Genomic DNA, 15,060 nt, shown 5'->3' with positions numbered 1-15,060 from the left:
AAAGTTATTTAAAGCATTCCACCCATTTAGCTTTGCACTCCTATAACATTGTCGGATTCTCGATGGACAGTTAAAAAAAAGAGAAATGTAGTCTGTTATGTCATGTTTTTCTTGCCAAAATCTTGCCATTACCCACAATGCAACTTTACTGCTGACCGGGAGGTCAATGAGTTCATTATTTTATGCTTGACTTGGCTAATGTAGCCTCAAACTTGGAGTTCCAATCCTCAACCGACGCTGACTCATGTGATGTCACTTGAGGCTAGGTATCAGATTATATAGCCTCAAAATGCCCAATACAACTTGTTTCACGTATGCAGTGGTTTACTTCCTGTAAACACACTTTGTGTAAAATCAGTGGACTTCCCTTTTTAAGAGGAGATTTATTAGTATTTGGATTGCAGCTATAGATGGACGTTGGTATTCTTTTAGTAAATTTGTGTGTCTTTAATTACCACAGAGTACATTACACCCAGATTAGGAGAGCCTCCAACAGTTCACCTAGAGAGAATTATTGCGGCTGAGAGCCAAGGACGGGAGGAAAACAGGATCCTTGTGGAGAGAAGGGTTGAAGAAGAAAAAAAACTGTTTGCTAAATTAATTTGCACCACAAGAGGTGCAAATTAATTTGAGTTAAGTCTGGAATGAGTGTGACACATGGAAGTGTAAATGAGCAGATGCATTGCATGATTTAAAAAGTGGCACTTGGTTTTAGTTCCCTGTTTTGTGCTCAATCTGAAATGCTTTTCACTCCAGTTATTGCCTTCCTCGTGCAGAGTGTGCAGAGCCTCTGAGCGTCTCACGGTCTAAACTCTGTGAGGCATTATTTTCACTATGGCGACTTGAGTCTGTCCAAAAGCTCTTAGTCCAGTTACATTACCTGTCTGACATACATTTGAACACTCTTAGACTCACTGCAGGAGATGTTAAGATGGATAAAAGGGATGTTGGTTTAATATTCATCCAATGCTCGCACGTATACTCTTTCCACAAGTTAAACCAAAGACGGTTATCCACCTGTTATCAGTAATTTGGATATAATCCAGCAGCTTTGCCGTCTTCCACCAGAACGTGGGTGTAGAAACCAGCTGGTCAATGCGTGGGATGCCTTGTTTACTGTTTCAGTATGCTGGCACAAAATAACATTGGGAGTTCTCTTCAGCATCTCCACTGATGCCACCTTGTGTATGCACTCACACACCCCTTACCTTCATTTGGCTTGGCTTTTGCAAGTATTCAAAATCAAAGATATAATGATCCAGGCACTATTAGGCAATGAAACAGACATCAATGTCCTCTAATGTGGCAGTTCTGTACATAGCACTGTCTGATGCTCATCATTTTGAATAAACATGCAGTATTAATTTGAGCATGCTGAGACACTGTGACAGGTTCACATGCCACAGCTCCTTTGTTAATCCCAGTGTAATTCATTATGCAAAGGAAATCTTCATGCAAGGCAATTCCATTAAGACAAAAAAATGTGCTTTTATGACATTCTAATATGAGTGAACTCCTTTGTCAACCAGAAGCATTTGTATTAATATATGGTTTTATTGGCTTGAAAGATTCAGAAATTAAATTTTGCCAAAGCATCAAAATAATATCATCCTTCATTGGGTATCTTTTTTTTTTCTCTTGCAAAATTGACTCATTTTAAGGGAGTGGGTAGGATTTGTAAGACTGTCCGACAGAAAAATACTGTGGTCCACGTTTTTGAAATAGGTAATGCATGGTTGATTAAAAATCATTGAAGACCGTGACAATTTCAGATGATGCTGTATTGAAATGTTCCTGTTGCTTCCAGTGGACATAATGCCTCTCTCTCTTGGAATGTTAGCAGAATCTGCTACATCCTGATATATTTTTATACAAAATTGTTACATAATGCATTCTAATTTAACAGTATTCAGCAGCAGGCGCGGGAAAGTGAGAGCTGAATGTTATGACACATACAGTGATTATGTAACATAAAACATAAATATCTATATTTGGCAAGCCGGAGGGTCAGAGTGTGGTCTGTGTTTTGAATTGTATGCATGTTTTGTATATAAAGAGTTGTTTGTCTTCACAGATCTTCATGTTGAGAAGAGGGAAGAACCATAAAATCAACTGAGTTAACTGAGCATCAGACGGTGTGGCAGCAAGACTGGCCGAGTGCATCACGATGGGACACTTTAAGTTTGCATGGCAGAGGACTTCCTCCACAGCACACGACACATCGCGGCTGCATTCTTTGACGCCGCCGTTCTACATTTGATGGCATCATTCTGCTGTCAAAGCCATACAGTCTCAGCAAAACAAGTGAAAACTATGAAGTAAACTAAAGTGGATATCATTCGAAAGAATTCACTCATATTCAACCCATTCTCCAGTTCATGATTTGGATTGAACTCCGTAGCCTGACACAGGCAGACGCATCCCACGTGTCTACCTGAGGCTGTCCTTCCATTTTATGGAGCCCTTGCATAGTCGCCTGACGACTGGGGAGCAGTCCGGAGGTCAAGAGCATTGTCAACCAGAGTCTCCTGAGCGAGGGCCGCAGCCCAAGTCTCCCTCCCAGCCCCGGCGGCAACAGCAAACTGGCTCCCCAAAACCCCACGGCACACTGCAGCAGCCCAAACAGTCCAGAAGACAGCATCCTGAACGTAAACGTCTCCGGCACCAGCGGCAGAGCATTGACTCGGACGCAGCGCTTGAACACAATCATGAGGCAACAAAAGCCACCGCAGTTTCTGGTTTGTCACCAGGCTCACCTTCCTCAGCAGGTGGGCCCACCGGGTCCAAACCAGAAACCCAGGAAGGCACCACAAAACAAAAACGTGAGCGCAAGCCTCAGAGACCAGGCAAATACGTCTGCACTTACTGCGGCCGTGCATGTGCGAAGCCGAGTGTCCTCCAGAAACATATTCGCTCCCACACAGGTGAAAGACCATATCCATGTGCCCCATGCGGCTTCTCTTTTAAGACCAAGAGTAACTTGTACAAACACCGCAAATCGCACACCCACAGGGTGAAGGCAGGTCTGGCGCTTGGGGAGCCGAGAACTTTAGAAGAGCAAGTCACTGAGTCAGAAGATGAAACCAGACAGCTGGTATCATCCTCTTCCCTTGCAGACAGGCAAAGCAGTGTAGCCTCAATAAAAAGTCATGAAACACACAGGGTCAAAGATTGCACCGGAGGAAACGATGACTCGAATGCAGTGAAAAAGAGACTGGCCTTGCGTCTGAGTCGAGGAAAACAAGGTCCTCAAGACTTATCTGATGAAAAGACTTCATCTCTTATTTTAGGGAGTAAAGGCAGTACAGAATCGGGCTATTTCTCTCGCTCTGAAAGTACTGAGCAATCACAGGACAGCCCCCCAAACACAAGTGCCAAAAGCTACGCAGAGATCATCCTCGGCAAATATGGGCGTCTCGGACACCTGCAGAGGATGTCCCGGCAACATAACCAGCAGCCCTCTGGTCAGGAGGACAAAAGCATCGCATTCACAGTCCCGAAGAAGCAGGTCATTGATCACATCACCAAACTCATCACTATCAACGAGGCTGTGGTTGACACCAGTAAAATTGACAGTGTAAAGCCAAGGAGATTCTCACTCTCCAGGAAGAATAGTTCAGAGTCACAAAAGAGTTCATCTGTGAAAGATGCATTAATTCACAGCCCTAAAGCTGGAGATCTGGGCTATAAAAACAGTGGCTCCATCACCATGGGAGTTCCATGTGAGAAATTTCATCATCCATCCCTAAATGTGAAGCAGCCAGCTGGCCAAACATCCACCGCCCCTTTGGTGAGAAGTCACTCGATGCCATCTGCAGCAAGTTCATTTGACGCCTCCAGTGGTGGCCTCAGTAAGTTCCGCTTAACTCAGTCCTTTGATGAACGACAGTCCTCTGAAACGCAGGCGTCCCGTCGTTACCGGATGCTAAAACGGCAGCCGGCTATTGAAATCCCACTTGGTGCCGAATTTACAAAAGAAGAACAAGAGGGTTCTCGTTCGCTTTACCCAGACGTCGTTACCACTGTGCCTGACCACAAGCAAAGCCAACCGCAGCCATATGAGTGTGAGGCCTGTGGCACGGGATGTAAAGATTGGGAGGGTTATAAGAAACACAAGAAAAGCCTGTGCTTGATACATCATCCCAAAAATGAGGTGGTAATTAGTCAAACGGGGTGTTCGCAGCTAATTAACCACGCAGTCCGAGCAGGAGCTTCAGCAATGCGCAAGAGACGGAAAGAAGAGAGTTTAGAATTTGACGATCCCTCTTCTCCTTCATTACCGTCTCCTGCCCTCTTGTCAGGACAGTGTAAAGACGAAAGCAATGTGGCTCATGAGGGGCCCCGAAGACCCGCACTACAAACCTGTTCGGTAATCCAACATACTCGTTCGTTTGAAAAACAGGACTCATTTTGCAATGATAGTCAAGGCACCGAGGCAACAAAAAACTCTCCACCTCACGAAGAATATCAACTGGTGCCTCAGAAACAACCCCAGCAATCGACGAAACTAACACCTCGAAAGCTGGTCCTCCAACACAGTGTGCAGGTCCCGGAAATACTGGTTACAGAGGATTCCAACTCAAGGGCATCCAGCTCAATAGAGCCGACATCCACAATAAAGCATTCAGAGAAACCTGATGAGTTTCAGTGGCCACAGAGAAGCCCCTCTCTGGCCCAGCTCCCCATTGAAAAGCTTCCTCCAAAGAAGAAGCGCTTACGTCTAGCCGAGGCTGCCCAATCCTCGGGGGAATCCAGTTTTGACTCTATATCCCTCCCTCGCAGCCCGAGTCAGGACAGTAGTGCATCTTATGCGTCTAGCCGTTCCACATCCTTTGAAGAGACAAATAGACCAGACATGGAGATCGCAGGGTCGACACCCCTGAGGAGATCAAGGGCTCCTCACATGTTGGCGGTGCCTGGGGTGCATCCGCACCGAGAGATGAGGCGCTCGGCATCTGAGCAGGCGCCTCATGACCCACAACCGAGTGTTCTCATGGCCGAGACCCGCAGTAAGTCTTTTGACTACAGTTGTCTGTCCCCTGAGCGCTCTGCAATTGGCTGGAGGGAACGAAGAAAGTGTCTCCTTATGAGGCACACTGCTATTAGAGATCCAGATGAAGAGGAGGAGGAGCAGCAGTGTGCCAAACCGAGCCGTAGTCCCGAACATGTCAGCTCCACCACATCTTCTAAAGCGAGCCCAACTTCTGTGCACTGCAGCAGGTCTCCGACCTCCCCTTTATCAGGTGACACGGTCTTGCGTAATCCAGTAAGATCACAAGGCAAAGAGCGCTTCTCTCAGTGGAAACTCAGTCAAAATATTCAGTTGACAGGCAGCACAGAACTCACATGTATAGATCACGTAAAAGAGGCCTCACACATCCATACAGAGCAGCCGCCTCCTCAAGCACCGCAACCCTACCCTACACATGGACCATCAGGGGCAGCTAGAGCTCACTATCTCCCCATGTCTACGGGGCTGAAGCTGGAGATTCCCTTGCTACACGATGATTACTCTGAGGTTCGAGTAAATCCCTCTCACGTGCAGCACTCTGTGCCTCACATCACTTCCAGTCTGGAACTCCTGAGGCCAGTTCCATCTCCAGCAGTAGCGGTGCGTCTCCAAACAGACACACTCACCCTAGCATGTGCCATATACACTACATTTTCTCAGTCCACCTCACCCAGGCCCCAGGAGGCGGTTGATGCTGTATCACACAATATGGGCATCCCGACAGCCGAATACAGAAACCATAGGAACACAAGTCCAGACCATCAATTGTGGTCTGACGATGGCCTCAAGATATCAGGCTCAGGGGGCAACAAGCGCATGCTTTCCCCTTCAAACAGTGTAGAGCTCCTCCCTGGGTCACAGCAGCAGCAGAAACGAGTAAAGGAGGAAGAGGAAGGGGAGTTGGGATGCGTCAACGAGGCATCAGTGGACACATGCAATCAGGAACTCAAAAGGGAAAATCAGACATGTCTACCCAGTGTTTGCTCTCCCATTACACATCTTGGCCCATCGTACCCCAGTCTGCTGTCCAGCACCTGTAATAGCTGGTGCTATTTGAACTACATTAAACCAAACCCATCTACTCTGGACGAACAGAAGCCCTCAGTGTATTCATCGTGGTCCACCAGCGGCTATGACCCCAACCCACCTGGCCTCTCGAGCAAGACGGCTCTCTCTCTGCTGCACTGCAAGCAGAGGCTCAGTCCCTCCATCTACACTGTATCCCCCATGTCAGTCAGGACGACTGAGTCAATGGAGCAAGAGGACAACAGAAGACCGTGCTCCTCTGAGGTAATTACAAAATGATTACAATTGTAAATCTGTATTTAAATAGCGACGTTTGTAAAAGATATTGCCCATCACTAGAGAGAACATCTGGGAATTTCACGTTTATTTGCCCGATCCAAAATTAGAGGGTGTGAGAGAAGTTTGTTGACGTGCAATAAAAGATGTTAAACACATTTGAAACCAAGATACCAGGTTTAGATGGTTGCCGACCCTAAATTCAGGATCCAGGGATGTCCCTGGCATGCTTTACATCATTGCTAGGTCAGCATAGAGAGCCTCTTGGGTTATTCTCCAGGTGCATAGAAAGTGCACCATCGTGTGCAACATTATAAATAGTGTATATATATATATATATATATATATATATATATATATATATATATATATATATATATATATATATATATATATATCAAAAATCTTACCAATGATGACACCCAATGGAAATATATGTGCTTTAACAAATGCTATTAAACACAACGTTCAATGAGACTTCCCAATTTTTGTCTCCCTGGGCATGCTGGAGCAGAGTTGGTGAATTTGCCCATGTCTCTTTCGGGTGTAGGTTTACAACAGCCGGTCGTACTGCAGAGACCGCGAGGGAACGACGAAGGGACCGCTGTCAGACAGAAAAGAAGAGAGGGAGGATGAGAAGAAGAACGTGGAGGAGGAAGTACAGTCATGCTCCAGAAATAAACAACCTCCCGAAGTTTGGATCCCTGAGAGAGGGTGAGTCTGAACTTATGACAGCTCAGCATTTCAGTAGAAGAACATTAGCTAAGAACATCCAGTTTCCCCGTGATATAGTGTCTGTGTTTACAGCGGTACATCCCTCATTACTGCTTGCGTCATATATTGTGGAATGTTGTGGAAACCGGTGTCTGTCCACCATGTTGGAGAGGCCAAGGGTTGGCTGTCTGCACCAACAGAGCCCGTCTGTTGAGGGGCTGAAGCCAGGAAACGACCTCGTTACTTTTGAAGCCTGCAGAGATTAATTTACAACAACCATCACCAGCCATTCACGTGGAGAAGCAGCACGTTTCATTCTCTTCCACTGACACCAACGGAATGAGTAGAAAATATACTCAGTACATGTACTCACATAGCATAAGTCGTGAAAGGGAGCCTGCCATACTAAATGTGTATAGGCAGAAAAACAGACAAACTGTATACAACAAAAAAGCACAAAAGTCTTAGGATGTGATCAGAGAACACAAAAGGGAACGCAGTCCTTAAAACAGTAGTCAGGTACCAATATGGACAGTTACTCTTGCTGTAGTCATTCACCCTGTTCACTCAAAGGCTGCAGCAATCTGAGGAAGTCATATCAGTTAAAGACGTTTTAAGACGGACAGAATTATATTCAAAAAAATACAGTAGGCTTTAATGCACCAACTCACATCCAACAGTTTAACCACTGTTCTAAATCAGTTTGAGATACAGCATATTAAATGGTATAATCAAATTAAAATGTGTGTCACAATAGCAACCATAGTTACTTCTGCTTAATGCTATATTACCAGATAATAACTCTCACTGAACTGGATCAACAATGAGTTAAGCAACACACCCTGAGGTGTGTTTCTATATCAGCAGACATAGAAAATAATGGACTCTCTGTGTTGTTATTCAGGACGCTTTGCTGTGTACAGTGTGATTTGTGTTATTGAATTTAAATGGTAGTAGTCACGGGTCATAAAGGTAATTTAATCTGTGTAAAAAGATAACATGAACAGCAATGACTGATCCTGAGGTAAAGTTAAATGCAGTACGCAAATATGTACGGTGTGGATTTATTTTGACACGATTCTGTTATTTATTTGTCTTAATTGAAGCACACACACTTCTCAATTTAAATCTGCAGCGAGGTTAAACCAGACACGCTCAGTACTTCTGATACCCATCAGAAATAAACGCTGCTGCGATGCGGCCGAGTGCAGAGAGGTGCCATCTGTGTGTCTCTTTTTGGTTTGTGTGTGTGTGTGTGTGAACAAATCCCTGTTGTGACTCATGTTGACGCTCCTCACAGCCTTCCTAAAAGAGTGAGTCATCCTCGCGCCTGCTCGCTCTCTTCTTCACTGTCTGTTCAGTCCGTCTGAGGGACAGAAAGACCAAACTGAGGCCGAGAGGAAGTTGAACATTTTCTGTTGTTAGTGAAGGCAGAGGCACCGAGACTTCAGTCTTGGGCGTGAGTAGGTGCTGCATGAAAAGCTTTAATGATGAATATAGCTGTTTTATAGTGAGTAAAGTGTCCCGGCATGATTATTAAGTGTTTCGCTTTCATTCACTTTTTCAAGACTGTAAAAGCCACCGTTTATGATACCTGTCGAGTTTATCCAGTCATGAAAGCCTGTAGTGAAAATAGAAGAAGAAAAAAAACAGCCGCTTATAATCAGAAAGATTGTTTCTCATAGGGATGTGTTTTCATTTTTCTGTGTTTTTTCATACTTATTTGGAGCAGCAGCTGGTCTGGGCCAGGGTTTCCCTCCCTCTCTGGCCTGTTTTTATTGGCTGGCTGCAGCAAACCCCCGGACCTTTGGCCACATCGTAGGCTCCCCCCTTGTTTGGACATGGTGGTGGTGTGAGCTGTGATGGGGTTATACGGCAGTGGGAGGGTGGGGGTGTCTGGTTTTGGCTTATGAAAGCTGCTCTGTTGAAGCTGAAGTGGGTGCCTCGCTGAGGGACCCTCAGTGTACATGGAGGGGTGGACCCCGGGCCCAGCTGCCACAGTGTGAGCTCACTGTGTAGAAAAGGCAGATAGTGTACTTACACTGGATAAATACAGGCACTAAAGAGCTGCTTACAGGTGCTAAAGGGCCTGCAGACAGTCTGTCGACTCCAGTTACACTCATATTGATTGTGACTGTCATCCCGAGAGAAGCGGCATCAATGGACAACTGACAGGGGAAAGCTCTGAGGACGAAACTGAAACCTCCTGCTCTCTTCACACCCACAGATCAAATGAGAAGTGCGCTCTCGTGCCCGGTGGAGGTGGAGGGAAGTGCCAATGTGAGGACTGTGGATCCCACCTTAAGAATACCACCAGTGTGCTGCAAAAGTGCCCCCATCGCATCACAGAATCTCCACCATATAACTGCAAACACTGCAACCTTTCTCTCGAAGCCAAAGGTAAGGAAATTACGAGTGACGTCTGCGCTCACTGTGCATCCATCATGCATCCGTCATGAGCTCAGCCTGTCGGTTGTGTTTCTCAGGAAGCCTCATTGAACACTTGAGATCTGAGTCCCGTGGAGAAGAAATCTGTTGTTACCCAGATGGCAAAGATGAAGGTATGCTATGCTGTTGTATTTGATGTACTATCAAATATCAGTGATAAGTGCCGCTGTTCTTTTAAATGCTAAAAACTGAATGTTTAAATCCAACTGAAATTACACTGCATGCGTTTGTTTATAATTCAAAGATGCTTTGTAAATGACATGTCCTGTGCTCTCTTTTTCTTGTACTGACTTTTCCATCTTAGCTTAGCATTAGCATCCACGTTAGCTTTCTGGGTGTTATCTCTTTATCTATGCACATGGACTAGCATGTGTAGCACCTCGGTAAGCCGAGGAAGCAACCAAACAAATATCCGACAGGGGAAAATGTTTCAGCTTTAGCACACCAAAGCAACAAGGATGTGCTTTGACACAGTTGTTTTTCTCTTTTTACTTCCTGAATACACTGGAGACGGCAATGTGTCACGTTGTCATCATCTTGCACCTCCATTAGATAAAATATCTGAGCAGTTTTGTAATAACAAAAGCGCGTGGGTCTGACGGAGTCATAGGAACATGGTCTGAAAAACATTCACCACTATTTCCATAGCATCGCTACCTAGATCAGTCCTCTACCCGCACAGCACCAGGATCGGCTTACAGCCGTCATGTAACTGTTATGATCATGGAGGCCGGTCAGAGAGATTGCTTTTTATTATGTTTTATTATGTGTTAATAACATGATGATGTCATAACAGAAGTTGTCTTTAGTGTGGCCGCTTAAAACGTCTGCTAATGCGATACCTTTGATGGCTCAGCTGTCAAACACAAGCATTATTTTCCTCCTCTTTTTAATAAAAAAACAGTAATTCAGAAATTCAATTCACCAAAATAGGTATCTTTTGTGATTTCAGTTGGACTTTAAATGTGCTGTGAATGTTAAAGTAACTAAAAGGAACTTTTATTTTGCGTCAACGTGTGCGCCCCCTGTGGACAAAGGTGGTAATGTTTCCCATTAGCACCACCGGTCCATGTCGCTTCAGAAAGTGCTTTTATAGGTGACTACCCACAAGTGTATCCACTGCTGTAACCTGAGCCACACACGCGATTGTCTCTGCATTGATGAATAAATAGCAGCGCTCTAATTCTGTTGACTTACACACTTTGTCACTTTGATTGAGCGTCTACATTTCACATTTATTTGAAGAGAAATGTAAACATTGGTTCTGTGCATGTCAAAATCTTGGGCGTCCAAGATGTAAGATATGTGGGAAAAGAAACATGGGAGAGGCTCTTAAGCGTTACACCCAGGGAAAAAATGTGCTAGGCTGGTACTAACCTGCCACAACGAGGCACACATACACCTTTACAGGTTGAAAAAATATTGTTTTAGTCCCAGCTGGCTTGACAAGATCTAAAGAAAATAGCCCAAATTAGAAGGAAATCTCTGTATTTATGTGCATTAGATGATTGATCAATATCTGCCAAGCACTTGATACTGAATTAATTTAACTACAGAATGGAGTTGGTTGTTAGCGTAAGAACACAAGCTTAAAAATATACTTTTTTTTCTGTCCTAGGAGTCTGTGAAGAACGTTCCCGTCACCCAGATGAACAAAAAGGTCCTCAGCACTACGATCGGAGGGAAAGTCGACATGAGGAGGATGACAATGCAAGGGACAAAGATGGCCGACCTGAGGAAGACAGCAGGTCCACGGTGGCTGAAAGCTCTCACACTGCCTCCTCTGATAGTGAGAAGTCTCATCCAGGAGGCCAGCCGATGGTGCCCGAACCCAGCCGGTCCGCCCCGCTTTCCCCCGAGGGTTCGACCCCGAAGAGCTCGGCCAGCGCCAGGAGGGCCTTGTTCGCCCGCAGGCGCTTCGACACGTCGGCATCGGCGTCCTCCGGAGGCTCCCGCTCTCCCAGCACTCAACCCCTGATCCCGCGGAGGGAGCCGTCTCCACCTCGTAGCCCGTCACCCAGACTTCTTCGCCAGTCCCCTGCTCCCACTTCCTCACCCTCCTCACCCGGTTGTCATGTCTCCACCTCCACTCTGAGACCAGTCTCCCCAGTTAGAGGTCTGTCTCCTGTAATAGTCCAGTCCTCTGGGCCTCCAGGCTCCCTCGCAGACTCCTTTGCTCTGTCTCAAGCTCGTCTTCACCCAAGGGACCGGTCGTCTAACTCAAGAGTGGTGAGTCGCTTCAGCTTTTGCTTCAAAACACACGGTGACATAAGATCTCCTGCAGCATGTTCATTAGTTTTCTACATATACCGTAATCTAACCCAAGCCATTGTGTTGGTCTTATTCTGAATCCGTCACGATGCTCTGTTTTTGTCGCGTGTATAATTAACGCTGGTCAAGCCGTGGCTTTTGTTCAAACCGCTGTCTTCACTCACCTGTGACTTCCATCTCTGTTAGTTCAGCCGACAGTTTTAAATACACCAGCTTTGGGCTCACAAAGCTAATCTTGTGCGGCTCAGTTGAATCCCAGTGAGTCAACAGCTAGAACAAATATAGATAGGCTGGTACATATGAGGTTATTTTTAAAAGTCGCACATTTATTGGAAAGGGAAGTAAAGGCAACTCTCTTGCTTTATATCACTCAAACTGAGCCTGCAGCGCCGAACCTTAAAATAATGCAGGAGAGCTCCCAAATAGACGCCGCATGTTTTCCCTGGGCAGCCGGCGATAAAACGAGACGCAGGCCGATCGTTAAGCACCAGAGATTAGAACCACATGTTGACGACGAAAACAACGTGGGTGAATATAATCAGTTCACCCAAATTAAATAAATAAAAAATAAAAACTTGTGGTTATGTTATGGTGTAACCTCACCACTTCCTCCTGACACTAATATAGGCCTCACAGGAGGAGATACTAATTCACATTCTCCTCATTTTTTCTTTTTTTTCTTCACATCTGCACACAAATACATACCTGTTTACATTTGAGCTACACCTGTACACTGGGTGTGTCTAGTATGGGGAGCCATTTTTAAATACCTAAATATTTGATGGGTACATATATGTGAATATATGCTCAAATAAGAACCACAGTTGACTTTCTTATATAGATTTTCTTACCGCACATACTTTTTTTACCCTGGTTTTAGTATTTTGATTATAATATATTATTTTGGACACCATTCTGATACTGTAATGTACACTATAGTGACATCAGGCCCACATTAGCTTCACCAGACCATATATACTCTGGTTTGTAACAAGGTATTACAGTACAAAAACACCAAAGATTTGTTTGGGGTAATTTAGACACAGTGACACTATTAGAGATTTCTCCACCCGAGAGCACTGACGAGGTAAAATGTCCCGCCCACTGCATATACATACATACATAATACATAATAACGGTTTAACCATAAAGCTAAATCAATAAATAAACCCACAGCTGACTCCTAATGTCCATATACTGTACATATTGAAGTGTGCTTTGTTGCACCTTTAAACACACCCAACAGTGATTAGTTAAAGCAGCTGTGTGAACATCATGGAATCTGATCTTTTCAATTCAGATCGGGGTCACTTTCATATGTGGTCCTGAATCAGACACAGGTCTGATTTAAAAAAAAAAATAATAATTATAATTTTTTGCAATGGCACCTCAGTCTGAACAGTATTTATGCGACTACTTTATGTCACTCTGTACCGACATTCGTCACAATTCTGCGCCGTAAAGCCGATCACGTCTCGATCACTCCTGGCTCCGACTTTACACACACACACACACACACACACACACACACACACACACACACACACACACACACACACACACACACACACACACACACACACACACACACTCCTCCACACAAGTAGCAGCCATTAAAAACGTAGCTCGTTATATTCTGTTCCCAAATTCGCTGCCTTCCACTGTACATAAACTTACTGGACTCTTGATATCCAAACTCATATCTATTAGTGAAACAAAAAAAATCATATCTGAGCAATAAATACAAATTGAGCACAAAGGCTTGCAGGCATGCAGTGGGAATGTCTGGCTTGGAAATGGGGATAATGTATGAACTGTCTGGTGTAGGTGACCTGAGGTGAACCCCACTGCTCTGTTAGCTTCAGCTGCTAATACAATGCCACACTCACAGAGGCAGCTTCAAACTAATTAGACTAACTTCCAAAAGACATATCAAGTCAATTTAACACATCAGCATGCTTTTCTGATATAATTACTAAATTGATTAGCATGTGCTTGCATTGCTGAAGAATGAACCTGTTTAACCTGCAGGGGTAAAATGCCTCTCACTGCTGGGTGCTAATTTACAGCTCATCCGCCATTATTGATCGACGACATTAACAGTTATGGTCATTGTTTTATTCTTTCTTAACTGTATCCCATTCATTTTGTTGGTGTGCTGACCGAATCCTTCAAGTTTCACTTCACCTTGTTTCGTTGTAGTTCGTGGATGACGTTGGTCTGACCCACACCACCCCACATCCCACGCGGCCTCGCGGAGCCCACACCCTGCTGAGTCACCTCCCTCTGCACTCCCAGCAGCCGAGTAGGGTCCCGAGCGTCCTGATTCCCATCGGGGGGATTCACATGATTCAGCCCCGGTCCACCCTCCCTCTGTACAGCCTGGTGAGCAGCTCCATCGCAGCCACGGCAGGCCCCGCCGGGAGATCCTGGGAACTAAGTGACGCTCCGAAGGGGAGGTTTCCTCTGCTGCAGCGTCAGGGTACTCTCAGAGAGACGTCGTCGCCCAGCAGCCCGCAGGACCCCGAGGCATCGGGGGGAATGTCCGGAATCAGCCGATCGGACGCTTTACTACACAGAGACAGTCGGGGATGCTTCGGCGTCCGGCAGCCATCCAGTGCCGGGACGGAGACGAGGCATCCGGAGGTCGTCACGCACGCACATGTTACAGAGATTTGTGTTTACCCAGAGTCCACCCAAGGCCAAAAAAAGGCTCCTTCCTCCCAGACACAACTCTGATAGGAGGGAGAGTCTGAAGGGACAGTGCAAAAGACTGAGAACCAGAGCCTGTTGTCAAAACACGGCACGGGTTTGGAGACCGAGGGCAAAAGGCAAGAGCACTTCAGCACCGCTTCTGAATGACGCTGTTATGTAATTATATGAATAATATATAGACACTATGTTAGATATGCAGTATGTTTTGTAAATCTTTTTTTACCCTCTTGTTTGATGTCATCGGTGTTAATTTATTTATGTGCTATTATGCAAATTCTGTACTATATGCAAAAGCAGCTGGAATGAAAATAGACAAAGTTTTAATCAGTTTCCCTATTAACCCATTTGACAGCTCTGACATACTATTGCTGTGTTAATGTACTGTATTACCAAAATGGATATAGAAAGGTACCACAAATATTTATTCACCCCCGACCAGTATTTTGAAGTGCAATTTTATGTCGAGATTGTGGTTTGAAATGTCATTCTTAAAAGGCTGTGATTATTATTATTATTTGTCAGTTTTTGTTGTTGTTGTCGTCTTTGTTTGAGTTCCAGGAAGCAGGGTTTACGATCACCTCCTTTTCTAATGTCTTCAG

At 45.1% G+C, this 15,060-nt stretch overlaps 1 protein-coding gene across 1 annotated transcript; it reads left to right on the top strand.

Annotated features, from left to right (window-relative positions):
* Positions 1-2,455: 2,455 nt before the first annotated feature.
* hivep3a (HIVEP zinc finger 3a) lies at positions 2,456-14,485 on the top strand (the record flags this gene model as incomplete). The annotated part of the gene is made up of 6 exons (XM_079231701.1): positions 2,456-6,301; positions 6,864-7,027; positions 9,255-9,427; positions 9,514-9,588; positions 11,094-11,704; positions 13,949-14,485. The coding sequence occupies 6 exons, from the start codon at positions 2,456-2,458 to the stop codon at positions 14,483-14,485; spliced, it is 5,406 nt and encodes a 1,801-aa protein (XP_079087827.1).
* Positions 14,486-15,060: the final 575 nt, after the last annotated feature.

Source organism: Taurulus bubalis, assembly GCF_910589615.1.
Source record: "Taurulus bubalis genome assembly, chromosome: 16".
NCBI classification, from domain to species: Eukaryota; Metazoa; Chordata; class Actinopteri; order Perciformes; family Cottidae; genus Taurulus; species Taurulus bubalis.
Note: the sequence above shows the minus strand (reverse complement) of the source record. Positions and strands in the feature narration are given on the sequence as shown.